This window comes from Pleurodeles waltl, chromosome 12 (genome assembly GCF_031143425.1).
Source record: "Pleurodeles waltl isolate 20211129_DDA chromosome 12, aPleWal1.hap1.20221129, whole genome shotgun sequence".
In the NCBI taxonomy this organism is placed as follows: Eukaryota; Metazoa; Chordata; class Amphibia; order Caudata; family Salamandridae; genus Pleurodeles; species Pleurodeles waltl.
The window spans coordinates 431,896,397-431,917,672 of record NC_090451.1 but is presented as its reverse complement, the minus strand read 5'-3'; the positions used below and the strand labels follow the sequence as shown (position 1 = coordinate 431,917,672).

At 42.0% G+C, this 21,276-nt stretch overlaps 1 protein-coding gene across 1 annotated transcript in view; it reads left to right on the top strand.

Moving 5' to 3' along the window:
- The window catches only part of LOC138267136 (polycystin-1-like protein 2), an 835,832-nt gene extending 827,427 nt beyond the window's left edge, over positions 1-8,405 (top strand). The window contains exons 42-43 of the mRNA XM_069215990.1: positions 5,328-5,459; positions 7,933-8,405. Of these exons, the coding sequence (XP_069072091.1) occupies positions 5,328-5,459; positions 7,933-8,067 (267 nt within the window). The 3' untranslated portion in view covers positions 8,068-8,405. The remainder of the gene's footprint in view (positions 1-5,327; positions 5,460-7,932) is intronic.
- The last annotated feature ends 12,871 nt before the right edge of the window (positions 8,406-21,276 follow it).

Here is a 21,276-nt window from a genome sequence, read left to right as displayed (position 1 = left end):
GATTGTGGCAGGCTAGTCGCACTGACCTGTAACTGATGCCAGGGCAGCTGGGCTGATTTTTTCCATGTTTTGTGGGAGTGTTCCCTCATTATGCAGTATTGGCAGGGAGTCTTTCCCTCGTTCACACAGGTGATGGGGGCACCAGAGGAAACTTCCCCAAGAATTGTATTGCTTGGTCCAGTACTTACTAATAGAGACATTGATAAAAAAATGTATTCTTCCTCCTTTCTAACTTTGGTGAGCTGGCATGCAGTAATGTTCTGATGACCAAACTAGAGGAACCAATTTACATTTGCAGAGGCTGTCCACAAAACACAAGAAGGTGTGGGGTAAATGGTGGTCACATTATGGTCTAGGCTGATATATTACTGTCTTACTTCTCACAGTCATGTTGAGGCAATGCTCACTTCTTATATGGGCAGATAGCTGATTGTGTTATTACTGCTTATTTCAAAACTAATAACTTTTGGATATAAAAGACAAAGAATTACAGACAGAAGATGATCTAATTTCAGTTTAATAGATCTTCTACAGGGCAAATTTCCTCTGAGGAACATTCCACAGTTTTAAAGCTTTGAAAGAAAATAAGTAGAAATAGGGGAGCGACCAATGGGAGAACAAGTTACAAGAAGGGTATAAGGGTATAATTTTCATGATATGCCCCGTGGCTAACATTTTTGAAGGGTCTAAAAATAGAAGTAACCATGTTTATTCACTCACACTTTCTACTTTTCAGCCAACAGCCTTTCCCGAACACTTATTCTCATGCATGTCTTTCATTGCTAACTATGTAGCTTCACACACAACTTTAAGTTTAGTTTTGTGTTCCAAATATCTCTCTTTCAAATTAAAAGTGAGAACTGAAGACCATCCTTTTGTTAACCTTTTACCAAATGATCCAACTCACAATGTAGTATGTGCACAGCAAACCTTTATTAGAATATATAGGAGCCACAGAGAGAGAGTCAACGAGAAGCTATGGGTAGTTCAGGTTGATGAAGGGTCTGCCTTGGAGGCATGAATTTGTTGGTAAATTTTGAAATATTTCCTGAAGACTACCATGAAATCCTTATCTACTTATGTATAACATAGACTGCATAAAGAAACAAGCTGTCAAGAAATTGTAAAGAAAGATAACATATAGAAGGCTCAATAAGATATGAGGCAAGCATTCAGTAGAGAAAGTGTGGTATCGAGGGTGGTGAACAATTTAAAAAACGAAGGGATCAGAAAATAGAAATCAGTAACGTGCTCTTCCACACATGAATCTATTCTGAAAAAGCAACTGGAAGTTGTTGGAAATTACCATCCTTTTTGCGGTGTACCCGCAGATTTTTACCTAGACTCTTTTTGCTGGCAAGAGAACTCTGTGCACTTTACCCATGCTAACTATTGGTAAAGTACCTGTGCTCCCCTTTTCAACTTGAAACTATTGCATGCCTCTAATTGGCATGTTTAACTTATCTTTAAGTGCCTGGCATATGGTGCCAAGGTGTACCCATGGCCCTTAAGTTCAATGTCGCAAGTGGACCGCAGCACCCGTTGTGCCATCCGCTACAGTCACAGTGTAAACATGACTACAGACTTACCACTTGTAGCCAAGCTATGCAGTCTTAAAACTAGAAATTCGACCTGACAGGCATAAACCTTCCATTTAAATATTATTATACACTTCTCCCTCAAGAAGGATTTATTGCCTAAAAGTGAGGGTGAATGGTATTTAAAAATAGGACACATAACATTGTAAAGGTAAACATGTCCTTAAAGTGACAATGCCCTAAAAGTAATTTTCACTATAGCATGGCTGCCTCTTTCATAAGAAAGCATTAGGGAGCAATATAAAATTTAATATTGTTATTCCCAGCTAGAAAACACCTACAAAATGCATTCTGGGACTTTTTACAATATGTATTACAAGTGCAATTCACTGGTGAGGTTGGATATGTAATATATATAATGAAAATTTACATTTAGGACATTACCTTTTCCCTACCTGAAGCCTTTAGAATTCTATTTGCATGAGCGTCATATTTCACCTGGCAGCTGACTAGTCCCCTTCTTGAGATGTGAACTTGCTCCAAGAGTTGAGACAGGCCTTGGGTGTGGGGAGATGTTGTGTTCCTCTGGTAGGATGACAGTCTGGGCAGTATCCAGGAACTAACTTCAAAGATGCCTGCCCTGACACAGGCAAATGCTCCAGACACCTGGGCACAACCCTTCTGTGTTCCCCAGTCAGCAAGACAGCAATCCCAGAGGGAGAGAAGGTGTTAGTTTAAAGTGAACACAGAGGAGGGGTTGATTATCAACCTGGGATACCTCTGGGGTGGTAACAGGAGCCCCTCAGAGGGGAAGAAAGGTTCTGCGATCTTGGTTGTAGGCAGAGAGGGGCACTGTGGGATTGTTTGCAGTGGAGCACACAGAAAATACTGCAAAGGTGTGTAGGGTCACCACTAGTAACTTTTACCCAATTAGTTAGGAAGTGGCCTGGAGTTTCCCCCAACCATTGGCAGGTGCCAATGATAAATGTGGCATCCCCATTACCCTCCTCAGAACACTGTCTAGACCTGTGGAAGAACAGAAAATGATAGGACCTGCGCTATGTGACATAGGCAGGGCATAGAAGACTGGGGTTGCTCTCTTTCTTGTACCCAGGACAAAGAAGTGTACTACAAGAGTCATAAGGCTAACCTCCTGTTCCAGCTAGGGGGACACAATAAGTATATAAGAGGCCTATTCTGCAACTGCCAAGCTTACTAGTTCCTACTAGATTTGCCCTGGACTCTGCTGCTGGTCTTGACCCCCAAGTGGTGTCCGGAAAGTCATAGACCCTTCGCTGGTGTCAAAGTGTATTCCTCCTAGCGTTTCTTGAAATTTGGGGCTTAGAAACTTTTTTGCTCCAAAGGTTTCTGGAGGTCCTGGTCCAACCTGCCAAGCTGATCTGCAGAAAGTGTGTTGCTGCTGGGCCAAAAGTTCTAGTTGTTCCTGCTCTGAGGCTTTTAGCAGCAGCAAATCCAATTTGAGGTAAGTAAAAAAAAGCTTTTAAATTTTGGGTCTATGTGCGTGAAAATGTGTCTGTGAGCGAGTGTGTGTGTGAGCATACCTGTGTGTGCATGTGGTGTGAGTGAAAGTGAGAGACTGTCTGTGAAGGAGTGAATGGCACTGAGTGAAATTGAGTGAGACTGGTTGAGAATGACTGAGACTTGGGCCCATATTTATACTTTTTAAGCGCTGCATTTGCGTCATTTTTTGACGCAAAAGCGGCGCAAACTTGCAAAATACAATTGTATTTTCTATGTTTGCGCCATTTTTGCGTCAAAAAGCAGCGCAAATGAGGCTCTAAAAAAGTATAAATATAGGCCTCAGTCTGAGTTAGTCAGAGTGAGATTAAATTAGTCAGAATGAGTGGGAATGGGCATGAATCAGTGTGACTGAATATGAGTGAGCCTTAGTGAAATTCAGTGAATCAGAATAAGTGAGACTGAGGGAATCAGGAAGAACAAGTGAATCAGAGGGAGACTAATGTGAGAATGAGCGAGACTGAGTGCAATTGGGTAAATTAGAATAGGTGGGAGTGAGTGAATCAGTGAGACTGAGTGAGAATGTCTGAGACTGTGGATGTGTGAGACTGAATGAGTTAGAGTGAGACTTAGTGACCAGTATAAGTAAGAATGAGTGGGACTTAGAGTGAATGAGTGGCAGCCTTTAGAAAACAGTCTTTACATAGCAATGCCTTTACCTTGCAACTCACCATGCAAGTAAGTATTTTGACTCTTTACCACACAATCCTTTATTTAAATAATATAATTACTGTGTTATTTTAAAAAGGGGTTAGATTTGGGTAGTGGTAAAGGAATGTAGGTTAGTGTTAGGGTTTAGTGGTCAGTAATGGTAAAACGATGTAAGACTAATTTTAGGATTTAGAGGTGGGCATGTTAAAGGGAGGTAAGGGTAATTTGAGGGTTTAGGGGTGAGTAGTTGTGAAGAAAAGTAAGAGCAATTTTGGGGTTTAAGGATGGGTAGTGAAAAAGGAGATGGGGTAATGCTAGCGTTTAGGGGTGGGGAGTGATAATGGGGTATGGGTAATTTTAGGGTTTATGGGTAGGCAGTGCTAAAGAGAGATAATCATATTTTTAGGGTGTGAGGTGGACTGTGGGAAAGGGAGGTAAGGTAACATTAGGGTTTATGGGTGAGCAGTGCAAAGGGAAGTAAGGGTAATTATAGGATTTACGGGTGGGTAGTGGTAAAGGGAGATAAGGGTAATTTTGCTTTTTTTGTGTGGGTATTGGTAAAGAAAGGTCAAGAGTAAATTAGAAACATGACAGGTTTGGAGTGATGTGTATTTGTATATTTTATATATATTGTGTGAAAGAGTGAGCCTGAGTGAGTAGGGGTCGGTCAGAGTGAGAATGAGTGAACTGGAATGGGTGGGACTGAACGAATCAGAGAGAACAAGTGAGCCAGAGGGCAACTGAATGAGAATGAGTGGCAGTGAGGGAGAAGGGGTGAGTCGCAATGAGATTGAATGAGTCAGAATGAGTCAGAATGATTTTGAATGAGTAGAACTGAGAGACAGAGTCAGAGACTGAATGAATCAGAATTCTTGAGAATAACTTGGTCTGAGTGAGAGTATGTGAGAATGAATGAGTGGGTCACAGTGAAAATGAGCAAGACTGCATGAGTTATTGAGACAGAGTGAGTCCCAGTACGTTAAAGTGTCTGCAAGCGTAAGTGAGAGTAAGTAAATGAGACTGAGTCAGAAAGTAAGACTGAGTATAAGCGAGTGTGAGTGAACCCCCTGAACCCTTTGAGAAGAAATCAGGCATGTTCACTGGAATTTGAGCCAAAGGATTATGCCTCACCACTTTTAAAGATCACCGGCCATCACTGACTACACCCATAAAAGAAAGCAGACAAGCAATGAAGGAGGAGCAACGCAGGACAAGTCAGCAGAAATAGAGCTTGGTGTGAAATAAAAATGGGATGTGGGGGGCTGCTCTTCCTGGGGAAAATGTATTAATAAAAGAGAGAGGCCACAGGACATATCTTGAACTTCACTAGCAGGGATGATGGAGCCTTTAGATTCTCACTGTGAATACAACGGAAAAAGTGTAGAAGGAATTGTGCATTATAACAACAAGCACGAACAATAAACTCCAAAAGGAGATAAACCGAGAGACCTTAGACAAATGTCCACAGAGAATTACATTTATCATTTGAAAGAAGCAGTCACATTTGTTTCCTCAAGGAGAACATAACCATTTTAATTAAAAGGTGATTGTTTTTTATTACAATTCTAATACTTCTTTCTCATTGTTTTCTCGTTTCAGGTGTTGGACTATAATCCAATTCTTGGCTCCTTTCTGATTGGTTCATGCATCATTTTCATGACATTTGTGGTCCTGAATCTATTTATTTCAGTCATTCTTGTCGCCTTCAGTGAGGAACAAAAGCATTATCAGGTAATATTGCCAAGTCAATTACTCTGATGTTCCAGATAGAAACACTTGATTTTATTAAATACAAACACAATTTATTCTCTCAAAAACTTTTATATTCCTTTCAGGAGCCCTGGATCGGGGGGTGAAGTGAGGTGAAAGGGAAGAATATGTGCATATTAAATCTGGTTCTTCTGCTTACTTTTAATAATATGCTAAAAGTGAGGAGGATACAGAAAAGTGGTCATTGCTGACTTTGCCACCCATCATTATTGTCTGATTACATCCTAATAAAAAAGGCCATATTAAAAAAGGCCACTATGACATGCTTGTTCAGTTGTCTCTCTATTGCTGATATTGGTCACGTCAATTATGGGCGTGCTTAAAAGTTTTAATAAATCAGCCAGGTGGTAAGAGCACGAATATCACATCATACCAGTCAAACACACAATAAGAAGTGAGAGGAAATGAAGGGCTCACTAATACTTCTTCCATAACTATCACATAAAAGGCATAATGAAGCATAGAAAGTATGTGCACGTCCCTCTGGGAAGATAAAACATCCATCAGTCACAGGTTGTAGCATGCTTCATCAATGGACCTGTCTTCACTCCGCCAATAATCAACCAAGATCTAGTTAGATGCATGAGAAGATATTAAATTGTCTTGGGTTAACCACATTGTCCCGTCATCTTTAAAGTTTCAGTCAAACAGAAACTTTAAGGATGAGGGGAGAATAAGATCCCTTGAACGTCCCCACTTAAAAGTTAACCTTGTCAGATTAACCAATAGGAACTAAATAATGTATTGGTAATGCAAACTGCCTCAATTGGTGAGGGTGACCAGGGAACAATGATTACAGGAGAAATTGATCACCATTGAACTAATTGACTCCGCCAAACCAATGGAATCAGAGGTAGCAGTAGAGGCACTGGAAGTGTACAGCATCTAACTGAATGAACAAGATATGCTTCTCAGCACTTTAGACCCAGTGCTAAAGATTTGCTTGATCAAAAAGAGCTATGTCATCTATTCGTATGAATTTTCTTAGCCTCCAGGAACTTAAATGTGCAGATCAGAACCTGCTATGCTCCAAGCAGTGCACATCTGAGGGTGGAAAACTGTGCAGCAGACAAGCTCTTCTAAGGGCTTATGACTCTCTAAGACATTTCTTGAAGTGAGAACAATGTTGAGTTTCTATGGCTGAATCTTCCCTAACACCTTCCTGACAATAAACATAAATGAATATTTACTTACTTGGACAAGGGATGATCACCCCTTTCTTCGGTATACTTCCAAGGTGGACTTCACTGATATACCTCTTCACCTAGAAATTAATATTCTCGATCTTCTGGTATAATTAGATATTTCCAGACTAAGCTGTTCTCCATTTTAGGAAAATTATTTCAAGGAACTTTACAGGGGTAAAAACAATCCATTCTGGTGTGCGAGAGGATTAGAATAGTGTATGGGCAATATGCACGGGTGGCGGGACCCTGGCCTGAGGACTTCTTACTGGGACCTTGGGGTAGTAGGGCCCCTCCATGTACTTTTACCCCTTAATTTTGAAGTGTAAGGGTCACCTCGTTACGTACCCTTATTTTTAGTACAACAGACCCTTTTCGAGGTTACAAAGTAAGAAATGTCTTTCACATTAAGAGGATGTCTATGCCTTTTTGCACCTGCGCTTGTAGACAATGATCTTCCTGGGGGAGTGGCACCATGCTGTCTGCCTTCCCAGAAGCAAGAGACCAAGGACTTCATTAACAAAAGGTACTGAACACTGCACACATGTTGCACCTTGCTAGACCAATGTAAGCGCATTCGGTTAGTAGCAGTGGGCAAAACTTTTAAAACTAAAGAATACATTAATGGGGATATTAAAAAGTTAGTTACACACTGCCTGATGCTGACAACGTATATGGTCTTCCTGTCACAACGTCACTCAGTGAGGTAGAGAAAAAAAACGATTCAGAGAGAGATGGAGACAAAAGCAAAGAAGAGGGAAAGAGGGTAGGAGGGACGCAAAAAATTAGCTGGATTGAGAACTATTTACATGAAGGCGTGGTGTGAAGGAGTCATACAATAATAAATTCATTTTAACCTGAGGGATCTACTTGCGGTTTGATGACTCATGCTGCCACATCCGTGTAACCTGAGAGACAGTTCTTAAATTCGATGTCACCATAATAATAGCTCTGGTGCTTAAAGCCAAATCCTGTAATGGTGAGTCACTTACATAATAGTAATGATTGACTGCTACAGTCACCCATTAGCTAATGAATGTGAAGACTGATGCCGTAACCAATGGCTGAAGGGCTCTGGGCCCAATGACATTCTGTGTGTAGAGAGCGCATGAGCTCTGCAAAGAGGCTATAGCTACCTCTGCCAGATCTGCGAATAATTATGAAATGAAAGTCAAAATAAATAGTTACAAACAAAATATGAATTTGAAGAGTGTGTCTCAGTCTTATGTTGTCGTTCTTCTTTTGTTCAGGCCTCTGAAGAGGAAGAGATTGTCGATCTGATGCTAATGAAGATCTGCAGCTTCTTTGGGGTCAAATATAAAAAGGAAGAAGTTCCAGCAGCTGAGAATTCACCCAAAGACCAATCCAGTGACCAAAGCAAATGACAAATGTAGCTGGAGAGAGAGCTATGTTCATTTAAATGACCATTTCATTCCACACTCTTGCGGGAAAGAAGCAGTTGTAATGTTCCTGTGTGTGCTTTTGTTAGTTATGTGTAGAACTGTTGTCTGCTTTTTTCAGTCAAATGATGTAAAAAGCAGAATATTCCGTTTATCACTGTTTGTTATTGTGAAGTACTACAAACACGACTAAAAGTGATATCATGTGGAAGAAAACAAAGCAAGCTTTCAAGAAAATGCTCTACCTTGCATCTTCTGTACCCTGCAATATACACAGTGAATATTCTGTTTCGTAAACAAATATAAATTGCCACCAGAGGTAAACTATGATGTTGTGGTACTTTCAAAATAGTTCATGAGAGTGTAGGACAAAGAATCAACGGCATAGCCAGTTCCTGTTCTGTTTTTAAGAAGTATAGGCATGCAAGTTTCAGCATGGAAACAGGTGTTTTTGACCAACCAGTCTGGTGTTGCTGAAGGGGTCAAAATAAAATGAAGCAGTTGTCAGCTACATCTTAATTTCATGCATCTCGTCTTAGATCTGTTGTGTGGGTTTATTCAGAGCTATTAACATGTCCACTATAAGGTGTGGCATGGTCTGCCAGTCCTGACTTTTAGTTAATGTCTCCTTGCAAACTATTTAGCCCTGGGTTCAGAATGATTCCAGAGGAACTACAAGTACCAGAATGCAAATAGATTTGGTTAAAAAACCCAGGGCTCGCTAAACATACCACAGTTGATGATAACGTAAGAACTCCTTATATGATGAGTGTGGTGCTCTATTTTATAAATATAACCTTGGTGTGGGGTAGACATCCAAAAGTCACATAATCAAACGGCTAGGCGAGTCAGAGCTGAGCTGTGGTTCCGGCTTGGTCCCAAGACCCATAGTACTAGGCGAGCCAATAAAAGACACATAATCTAAGCCATGCAATCGTTGACGTACAAACAAGACAAGATACTTTAAAACTCAAAGTGTTCATTTGTTTGTCATTTGTAAGGGATTTACAATAATACCTAATATTACAAACCGCGTGTAAAATGACAAATAAATGTCAAAAAATAAACTTAGAAAACTTAAATGTAGATTGACCTCCCTACATTGTCAAGGCTGGTCCAGAGGCAGATTTATGACTGGTGTGTACCATATAAGCGTCTTATTACATTATTAGATATTGGCGAACATATAGTGTAAAAGACCCAAGTTATAGTATAAATTACACCACTGTTTCTGCACAGAATCTGCTGGGTACTCCCATATTTTAGAGAGAACGAACATTAAGCACAGTGATGTGAATTAGTTTGCCCAGGATCAAGTATTGTGGCCAGAATGGGGAGTTGTAATTTGAGCCCAGTTTTCTCAGCTATGCCAACTGCAATTCAGACACATAGGGGGTCATTACGACCTTGGTGGGCGGAAGCGGTAACCGCCGTGCGGCCACCAATGCAGCCGCACTCCCGCGGCCCCCATTACGACATCCCCGCTGGGTCGCCGGGCGCAAACCAAGTTTGCGCCCGCCGGCCCAGCGGGGATGAGGCAGCAACATAGGAGCCGGCTCCTAATGGAGCCGGCGGTGTTGCGGCCGTGCGACGGGTGCCGTAGCACCCGTCACGCAGACAGTGAAAAGCTGGCCGGGGCCCTGTTAGGGGGCCCCTGCACTGCCCATGCCAGTGGCATGGGCAGTGCAGGGGCCCCCGGGGGCCCCCAGGACACCCCTTACCGCCAGCCTCTTCCTGGCGGTGCAAATCGCCAGAAACAGACTGGTGGTAGGGGTGTCATAATCCCCAGGGCAGCGCTGCCCTGGCGGATTATCACCGCCGGGGCTAAAACAGCAGGAAAACGCGGGCCCCGGCGGTGTGACCGCGGCGCTACCGCCGCGGTCGTAATAAGGGCCTCCGTACCACCAGCCTGTTGGCGGTACGGATGCTACATTACCCCTGGCGGTCTCCGACCGCTAGGGCCGTAATGACTCCCATAAAGCCTCCCTGACATCCGTTCTCATGTGAAAGTATAATGTTTTGTCAATCTTTGAAGACATAGATTAGTACCCAGTGTGCAATACACCTGACATGCACAATCAATAACTCATGTAATAAAACAGCCTGACAGTCTATGAGAAACATTTCTAGGAACAGGTTGGGCAGATCGGGCGTGATTCAAATTATAAAAGGTGCATTAGGTGCATTGACAAATTTGTTCTAAGTTGACAAGAAAGGTTACCACTTCTTAGATAGGAAGACGTTTAATTAATGAAGCCTCATTAGGGCGTATGACGCTCAACACTTACAGATAATGAAAGTTGACGGGTGATGTCAAGCATATTTCTTAGTAGTCCATACTGGGCCATACAAACATGCAACAGAAAATGTTATCAATTTTAGGCCTTTCAGTAAACAGCAGGCCTGAATCCCACAATTTGTGAGTTGGCAAGACTAAGGGCCACATGTACAAATATTAGGTTTTGCGAGTCGCATGTTGCGAGTCGCAAAACCTGATGTAGATCAGTGTCAATGACACAGTTTGCGATTTCCAATGGGGTCGCAAATGATCTACCTCATAAATATTCATGAGGTCGGTTGCAATTTCGACCCCATTGGGAATGGCCGCCCTCTCAGGGATGGTGGCCTGCTGGGGTCAGCAGACCACCATGTCTGTGACTGCTTTTAAATAAAGCAGTTTTTTTTTAATGCAGCCCGTTTTCCTTAGAGGAAAATGGGATAAATTTCAAAAACAAAAATGAGAAGTTTTCTTTTCATTTTTTCAGTGCAGGAAAAAAAAATTAAAAATATTTTCGCGACCATTCACAAAGGGGAAGGGGTCACATGTGGACCCCTTCCCGTTTGCGAAGGGGTTAGCACCAATATGAAACCGGTGCTAGCTGCGATTGTTTTGTGACCGCCTTCATGGTCACAAAACAATTCTACATCACACTGCGACTCGCAATTAGGAAGGGAACGCCCCTTCCTAATTGTGACTCGCAAACCTATTTTGCGATTTGGTAATCTATTTAGCAAAATAGGTTCTGTACATACCAAAATGCTTTTTACTTGTCGCAAATGGCCCGATTCTGCAAATCGGGCCGTTTGCGACAAGAAAAATGGTACGTACATCTGGCCCTTACTCTAGTAGTACTCCTGCCTTACTACTGGAATTCAGTTGTAAGACAGAAGTACTCTTGCTTTACCCTTCGCTTACTCCTGTAATTGAAGAGTAAGCCATGAGTGCTACAAGACTAATTGACAAGAACTCATAACCAATTCTTTGTGAATCAAGCTCAAACTGTACATTTTTTTAAAGGGAAATACACAAACATATTGTCCTATAATATTATCCTCAGAAGAATAATCTTTTGGTTGTAAACTTTACCTGTTCCATCATACTAGGCTACAAAGGCCCCATCAATACACAGTTCCTGTAAATAAAGTAGGACTATGTATTTAGTCACCATAAATGTCAGAGTATAGTGACTCAGTCCATATGTACCATCAGGATATGTTGACACGACTCCTAGCTAGCTTACAGTACCCCGTCTGAACCCCTGAACACACCAGGGTACCAGATGGGCATTTGCAACCTTGTACATGACTACTTTGATTCCCAAGGAAATCGTGGAAACAGATCTACCCCTGTGTTATATTTTAAAGTACCCAAAATTAGACACAAGAAAGATGTGGAAAATGTATTTTAGAGCCTTTACTGCAACAATCTTATGCTTGCATAAACAATTGAGCTGTGATTATTACACAAACAAAACTGAGCATTGTAACTGGCATTACAAAGATGGTGAAAAAGATAAACAGTTCTGTGACTGTGTTGATTAAATCCTATCTGTAACTACCTACACTGCTGAGAGCATAGTGGGAGCACCCTCTGCCAGATCTATTGGGAGAACCAAACCTCCACACCTGGATAAGATGTACCAAGGTGCCAAGAAGCTGTTTTGGTGTACTGCGGGCTACTGGTCCTGTGAAGGGTAGAAGTCAGATTCAGAATCAGAGTCAGACAACCTGCATTACATGTACTGCGTGCCATGTTCCAGCATAAGCCCAGCAGAAGTGCCCCTCTGGCACATATAGCACAGTCATAATGTAAGCACCCTCTGTGCCAGAGGTGCAAGCTTGACGCTGTGATATGTCTGCAAATTCAGAACTGTCTTTATGGGCAATTAGAATTTTTAGGCATTGCTTTCTGTGTGCTCAGACTTGGACAGAGTGTAAAAACTTTGCACTTGTATAGTGCACTACTCACCTGTTAGGGTCTTAAGGTGTTATACACATACCGCTGTGGAACCCCTCCTGGCTTTTCCCTGTGAGGCACCCACTCCTGAGCAGCCCCAGGGTGAAGCCAGGCATGCAAGCACTGTGAGGGCCATTGTGGAGATTAATCAAGCTATTGCCCAGAGTTACAGAGTGGGACCCATTAATTAGATTAGGCACCGAGGCGAGAATTATCTGGTCCAAGGGAATTGAGCCCAAGACCTGCCAAGGTGGGAATTGAACCCTGGTTCTGGGCCAGATCACTGCATGAGGGTCTGCTGCTCTAACCATTGTGCCACACTTCTCCACTGTGTACCGACTAAATGGCAACAGTGCTTACTAGGAACAAGCAACATGTACAATGATTTCTCAGTACATTATCAAATAAACGAGAAGCTAGGTAAAATGTTACAGACAGAAAAGAAATGCTAAGTTAAAAACATGGATTTAAAAATGGAGGCTCTGAGCAGGCCCTAACGTGCTTTCACTACACTCCCCTCTTGGTCGTGAGAGACAAGATTAAGCTAAAATAGGAATATAAAACTAGGCTAAAATCTATTAAAAGGGTTATACAGGTCAAATATAAAATGCATTGCAATAATAAAAGGAAATGAAAACCATATGTCTTAATAAATATGCCAATTAAAAAGCCAAGGAAACTAATATAACAATTTAACTAAAACAAAAAGGGTCAGAATCATAACCCACAATGTTCTCGACATAGGTCCAAGTCCAAAGTCAATGGGATCCAGGAAGGAAACCTCAGACAACAGGTCCACCGAGGCCTGAGTAGCAAACTACAAAGAACAGAAATGGTAAGATCCAGTCAATTCAGCCAATGCTGAAGACAAAACTGTCAACAGTGTAACCTCTAGGTTAGAGTCATGTTGCAGGAATCTAGGATCCGAAGAGTCCATATCAACCAGAAGAGGAGACTCATAACACACATCCAGCAGCAAAGGCATCATCATGAGACAAGACTGTCTACATTGTAACCATACTGATCGAAATACAGAGACCAATTCAAATTCGATTCCTGGAGCTGAGACACTCCAAAACACTGTATCATGTGTTCACGACACAGCAGGACTTGTGACAGATTCATTGCCATTTGTCCTTGTGGTGGTGGAACGTGGAACATCCATTGCAGAACAAAAAAAATAAAAAATAACAATGACTAGGAAAAGGACAATTGGTATCCCTCCTAAAACACTGGAAACCCAAGAGTACAGAAAGGACGGGATCACTCCAAAAACTGTGTGCAATGTACTCACAAAACAAGATCCAATCCCTTTAAAAAGTGTACTAATTCAGCAGTATTTGAGGCATTAAATATCTGGTGAAGTTCACAAAAATGCTGGGGCAAGTTAGTACGTAGTAGCAATTATACTTAAGCAGAAGACCTTACTACTTGGAGATCAAAGGTCTCTCTAGCATATTTAAATTAACGTTTTTCTGAAACAATAAGGCTTTCAGGTTGCTCAGCTTATCGAAATTCAAGCAAAAATAGGTTTGGAAGGTGAAATTGTATTTTCCCTTACTACATGTGTGGGTGGAAATAACACATTGCTACAGCAGGCTGTAACCCTGGAGACCATCACCACATATGGGACACCTGCATTCATCTCACAACAACCTTGATCGTTCAGGACCAAATAACTCCAATTCAAGAGGAATCGGTCACTGGGCGAATCAAGAAGATTGGTGCGCCTTTCAAATAACATGCGAAGTTCGCCATTGATGCATTACACGGTCCATGCAGCGTGACCTCTTCACAAAGTAATGATTGGCCACACAAAGTTTCACATTCTTTTCCACTAAGGAATACTTCTGTTTCCCCATGCACACACTTGTAATCGAAAGGCAGAACCGGGGACTCTTGAACAAAACTATCCCCTATGGCTTCATATCTGCCTCCCTGATAGTGTTTTGAACAAGATGTGAACTAAAGCTATACAGCTAATTTAGTTTTGGCTACTGACAAGGGTAAGTTCTCTAAAAGCTCAGTGTTTACCATGGTGTAAGTTGCACCTTTTTTGCCATAACCTTCTGTATACATGTCAAATTAAATTGCAAAAATAATTCTTTGTGTTCAGGTATTTCCATTGTATAGGGTTCGATTTTGTAATGTCCAACTCAATTGCCTAATTGATCTCAGCTGGTTCTATCCGTGCTGCAACAAAGACATATAATTGTACATAATTTCGAATGCAGATCACATAGTATTATTTTCAGAATAAATTGGAGATGGCAGAGCAGTCATACCTTTGTCCACAAAAGCCAAAGCTTTCTCTAAATTTTCCTTTTCATTCTGTCTCATTCGTTCAGCAGCGTCTTGCTGAGAAACTTTCCAAATGTCATTATATATTGCATATAAGAAGCGTTTCTGACGTAGTGTTCTTGGACCCAACAAATAAGCTTGTAAATACATGTCATCAAATACGAGAGATAGGTGTTCTTTCACTGCACCTAATGTAAAATGTTGTAACCACTGTTGGCACACTTTCCCACCACTATAAGTGGTCACTACCGCAGCATGTTCTGACTGCAAATATAAAGGGTCTGGTCCGCAAGATTTAAAACCCAGGGTAGAGTTAAAAAAACGCACATGACAACCATTAGTGTCTACTGGCCAGACCAATCACACGTCTGGGCCCGAAAGTGAAGAATTATATGTACCATTCTGTATCATTTCGTTCAACTCATCTTTTAAATAGTTTGCAAAGTGTTGCCAATTATTAAAATGTGCAGTAGAGTTGTGTCCTTAATTTTAGCTAGACCCATACATGTTGTTTGTTGAATTGTTCCGGAAAATTATTTGCAGTGATATTAAGCAGGCTTTAAATGAAGTTCCCAAATTGGCCCCACGTTAGGCACCATGTTACACGGTTGTTGTTTTCTCATATATATGTTGCGCTGCCCTTCCCCATAGTGAGAGCATTATACAAGTTGTTATTTAGTCAAAAATTGACATTTTAATCCAAATGCAGGCCAATTGATGTAGAGGAACACAGAATCTCATACCTACAAATGTGAGGTTACAAGATTTTTAACATACGAACCAGGCACAACAGTGGTGCTCTGTGCTCGATTCATTTTAAATGGTTAACCTAGTGATTGTCGTCACTGGAAGTCTAAAAAACTCAAAAATACATGAAAAAGCAAAGAAACAGGCCTCTACAGTCTTCTGAAAGCGCTAAGAAGCCACATTCATTGGTAAGTGTGCGATACATTTGCTGGTATTCTAACAGAACAATCCTCAATATTATCTATTTTTTCACTATATGGCCTTTATAATGGACCGTTAAAGCAATTGAGCTACGGTGATTTCGCTTTGTTGTAGCCTCATATTGACTGGCAGCTGTCTAATCACATTTTACATTCTCTTGTGTACGAAGTCAAAAAAACAAAGGTAAGTAAAAGATTGCAACAGGCCCATTTCTATTCTTAACATGGAGAATACAATGATATCAAAGTGTTTGGGAACAGGCTGGCAAAGACAACTATAACTCTGGTTCACCCTAACCAAAATGGCTTCATGCCTGGACGCAGTACTCGTCACTGTGTTTGTTGCCTGGTCTGAGTAGATTTAGAAAAGGCCTTCAACTGTTCATTGGCAGTTTATGTTCCTCCTCTTGGAGCGTTCGAATTTCGGGTCTTTATTCCGTATGTACGTCTCAATACTTTACGATAAACCGTGGGCCAGAGTCAGCGTAAACGAAGAGACATCCCCTGTTGTTAATATTGAAGGGGGCGCCATATAAGGATGCCCATTTTCGCTCCTCTTCTTCTCCCTGAACATTAAACCGCTGGCGGTTTGGATCAGGAGAGATGCGTAACTCGCTGGGTTTCGCTGGCGTGAAGGCCTGGAAGATAGGGTGTGTCTTTATGTCAATGACTTAGTTTACTTCAGCAACTCGAAAACGTCCCTGCCCAGACTGATAGCCATTCTTCAGATACATGCTGATGCGCCAGAACACACGGGCAACTGGTCCACATCTGCTTACCTTCCCCTGACAGCCCATATGATGAAATAGAGGCCACAACTCTGCTGCACTGGGCAACTCATCATTTCAAAAGCCTGGGGGCGCACATAGCACTCTCTGCAGGGCAGGCATGGGATCTCAATATTGAACACCTGGTAGCCAGAACAAGGAACGATATGGATATGAAGGTGATCCTCCCACTGACCACAGTGGGTAGGGGTGCCCTGTTCAAGATGATTTCCCTCCCAAGACTCCTCTACCCACCGCTTAATTACCTTCATAACATACCACCCACTTTTTTCAACACGCTTCAAGGTGCCGTTGGGAATTTTGTATCCGGTAGGCAACAGTGTATCGCATACCGGACATGTGTCTTGTCACCACACAAAGGAGGCCTCGAAACAGTGGAGATTTATCTATATTATTGGGCCAGCTATACTGTACCACTTAATAACTGACTCTTCACCAATCAGGACGACCCCAAAATAGCCCTAGAGCTGCAGTCCCTTGAACGATACAAAATGCTCAACCTACTTTACGGCTCCTACTCCAATACAGACCTTCCCCCAGTGACCTGAACATCAATAATGAGACTGTACAAAGCACTACAATGGATTCAATGACATGGAGTACCAACAGCTGAAGCTCCACTATGGACAGTGACCTGGTTGAAGCACATAGTTCAACTACAGGGTTTCAAACAATGGGACATCACATGGAAATCCAAGCCCGGGGAAGTCTGAGAGGGTGGATCTATATGTGCATTAAAACACCTGGCCAACACATACTCGATGCATAAAGCACAATTTTCTAATACTTACAGCGCCACCATGCCCTAGAGGCCTCTCTTACCCGACTGCAAACCCTCCCATGTTACAACTCTCCGGAAGCATACATAACAGACTCCCAAATGGGGACCAAATGCATATCCACTAGTAAACAATACACCAGATCCTGTGAGGGTGCTGTGGAAATGCTGGGAAAGAGATATAGGCACACTTGAAAATGACGACTGGGTTGAGACTAAAATGGCTCCCATGGTGTGTTGGCGATCTCCTTAAGAATACAACTAATCAATCTAAAATATCTCCACTGAATCTAGTATAGCCCCCACAAGACTGAAACAAATATCTAGACCCACACTTCCTGAGGTGCCAACACACCTGGTGACCTGCCTCCTTTCAATCTGGGAAAGCCCGATTATACAACATTATTGGCATCCTATTTGCAACATCCTCACAGAAGGGTTGGGCTAGTGCAACCCTATCTAAATTAGTCCTGCTGTGGCTGATGGACGAATGAAGGGGGGTAGTCAACACACACAACTCCTAGTGACGGTGGGTCTCCTCATTGCTAATATGGGTGCAGCATGTAAGTGGAGATCAGGATCGCTGCCACCAATATCTTAGTGGGCATGAGAGATGAACTACTGCATGTAGCAGAAAAAGCCCAAGGTACTGCACGGAGAAACACTGTAAGGTCTGGGCGAAATGGATGGGCTACTGTCGTGGCCTACTCTAAGATTTTTTATAAATCAGGGATTCTTTCCATGGGGGATGTTTGGCGGATGTCATACAGTATTGTTGAATATTGACTATACATGTGAGCTGTACTATGCTTGTTCACAACTCTATAAATAAAGTTGTTTAGAAAAGGAAAGCATGAAATGCCCAGGAAAAAAAACCTTGAAGGAAATAGTTCTGCAAGCATGACTCCCGGTGTACTATGATGCCATGAGACGGGATGAGCAGATGCTGCTCCAGCCCGCTTCTGAATATCATTCTGCTCCTCCCTCCACTTGAATCTCAGCAGTCCTTTGTGCACCCCTTGGTGGTGGCAGCCCATCATGATAGCCAGACCAATGCCCTGGCAGTAGCACGCATTGCCAGTCTGTGCATTGCCAACACAGTGGCCTGCATGCACCACACTAGGCCTCATTAAGGCGCACAGAACTGAACTAAATGAAACCATACACTGTGCACAAGTACCCGGTGAGGACCATTTAGTTGTATACACAGCACATAATAAAATTTAGTCACACCAAAAAAAAAAAAAAAAACACAGACTCAAGGGCCCGAGCAAGATAAATAGCATGAGATACAGTTTAAAAGGAGCCGGAGGTATAAGGTCAATACCAAGAAAGAGATCTGTGAAATAGTCAGAAATATGTTGATTGTAATGAAAAAGATTCGAAAACATGAGTGTTCCCAGGGGCTACTGTTGTGGCCTACTCTAAGATTTTTGCTAAGCGTGACTAATGTAGTAAATATAAATCAGGGATTCTTTCCATGGGGGACGTTTGGCGGATGTCATACAGTATTGTTGATTATTGACTATACATGTGAGCTGTACTATGCTTGTTCACAACTAAATAAATAAAGTTGTTTGGAAAAGGAAAGCATGAAATGCCCAGGAATAAAAACCTTGAAGGAAATAGTTCTGCAAGCATGACTCCCGGTGTACTATGATGCCTTTCCACCATCTGTCTCCAGAAACGTCATATTTAAAAACAAACAATTTTGTATCCTACACTGACCGTATTTAACTCCCACACGCTTCCCTGCTATTTTCCCACAGCTGCCCCCCCTGTCTGGCTGGAGATGCGGACTTTCGCCATATGCAATGGCCCTGCCTTACCCTCGCTGCCTATTGGAGCGGTGTTCATGCCACACCGCACGAAATTACTGAACTCACCAACATTTTTACCTGGGAGGCTGGTGTCATAGGCATATCTGAACGCAGCAAGAGGCACTTCTTCACATGTACTTGGTTTGCTGGTATGGCCCTCCTTCTCACCAAGAGAATGCTCGCACTACAATGGAAGGCCAAACAGGCTCCTCCGCTGGTGGCTTGTCAGAATGTTTTGTGCAAGTGAAGGACAGACGAGGAAACAGCCCTCCAGTATGAAGAAATGTGACATCTTCGCAAACACTCTATATCCCAGGAATGGGAAACATTTCTTGACCAATTCATTCAAGACATGGCCTCCGATGACCCTCCTTCCTAAGGTCCACTCTAACACATGCTGACTTAGCACCCCTACATGAATGCACCAGCCCTACGCCTCCGCGTCATCTGTACTCATCACAAGATCCTCTGGTATCCCCTTCTGTTCACAAAGGCGAGCACCAACCCTGCCCCTTAAAATTGCCATCTCTGTCCCACGAATGTTACCTGCAATTTTATCCTTGCAGCACACTGTGATATCTTCCTCCCAATCCCATAGTTACCACCATTACCCCCATTCTCCCAGTTACAGCTGTCTCAGATAGAAGTACTAAGTTTGCATAGCTCTCAGTGTGGGACTCAAGCTTATACCACTACTGAGCCAAGTGCATATCTTGCGCTACTCATGGAATATTCATGCATCACTGTTTATCATGCAAAGATATTTGATCTCCAGATGTCCTACACACTGATTCATTTGTTGCACCACGATGTTTGTATATTGGTAAAAACCTGGAATGAAAACATTTAAAAACAAATCACTCCCAACCCCAGACTTTAAAGATCCAATGAATGTTCAATGTGTTGATCCAGCAGTACATACAAAAATTAAACTAACCCAGCACTCTATATGTATGCTAATCAGTGGGCTGATCTAAAATGGAACTGACACTTTGACAATCCAATAGCCGAAGAGGAAAGTGTAAAACCCCTTCATTGAATATGTATGTTTTTATTTTAAGAGTTGATTACAATGCTTCCAAAGAATGATGCATATCAAACCTAAAAATGGTACCCAGTTATAAAAAAAGAAATTCACAACAGAATTCATAGAGCATGATCAGTCTATGGTTACAGTCTCTCAAAAAAGGGAGACATTTGATGTTTAGCTAGGTTGCAGTGCCAAAACATTGTCACATTCGTGTTCTGCATGTAATTTAAACTGCAGATTCATTGGAAGCAGAAAACCTCAGATCTCATCCTTTTTTCTTCTTTAATTTGTTTGCCTGAAATTGTTACCATGAGGGATACCTGGACTCACTGATAATGTTTTTAATTTAATTACTTTCGGTCTAGTTTTAACATATGAGTTCCTTGTGTTTGCATGGGTGCCTGGCCCTGCTTAAATTTGTTCTTTATTAAGTTAGCTATTTTTCATTGGCAGTTGCTTTCTTTTTCCTCCCACCCATTTCGTGTTTACACATCCTGGAACAAAATATGTATAAGAGATGGTTGGTCGAACCTGCAAAAGAATCTAGGTACGAAACCACAAACCTGTGAAAATGTCCTAAATCAGAGCAACTGACTGAGCAGAAGGTATTATGCTGAAGGAGTCAGCCCCTATATTTTCTTCACCATTCACTTAAGCTGCTTTTAGAGATAGTAAGTGATTCTCTGGCCATATTACTACTACTGCCAATGACTACAACTAAGTACGCCTTGTCCCACATTGGTGATTCATATATGCAGCTGGCATCTTATTGTCCGATCTCACTGGGATATGGAGACCATTCATCTCTGGAAGAAAGGATATACATGCATTGAGAATTGCTTGCAGTTCCTTTCATCTAGAGGATCTTTTACTGTCCAATTCAGATGACTGAGCTTAGGCAGACATCATGTTCAGCCATGCGCCCCATCCATTGCATTGGCATCTGTTCTAATGACCTTTGTAGGTACCACTCGAAGAGACAGTCATCTTTTTAGAAACTCTGGAAGCATCCACTAATCTATTGCTTCCCAGACCTCCTCAGTCACTGGAATCAATTGGTTGTAGTTCTGAGATGTAAAGCTTTAGAACGTTTGAATATCATTTAGCGCTATATATATGTGAAGATGAGGCCACAGCACTGTAAAGATACATGCTGCCATGTGGCTTGGGTCTTTAACCAAAATCGGACAGGAGCTTCCTGCTTGCCATAACGTTCTTGTAGAAGGTATCTCGGATTTACTGCTCTTTCCTGAGAAAGGAACACTAGGGGCATGATTCACAAAGGTATAAAAA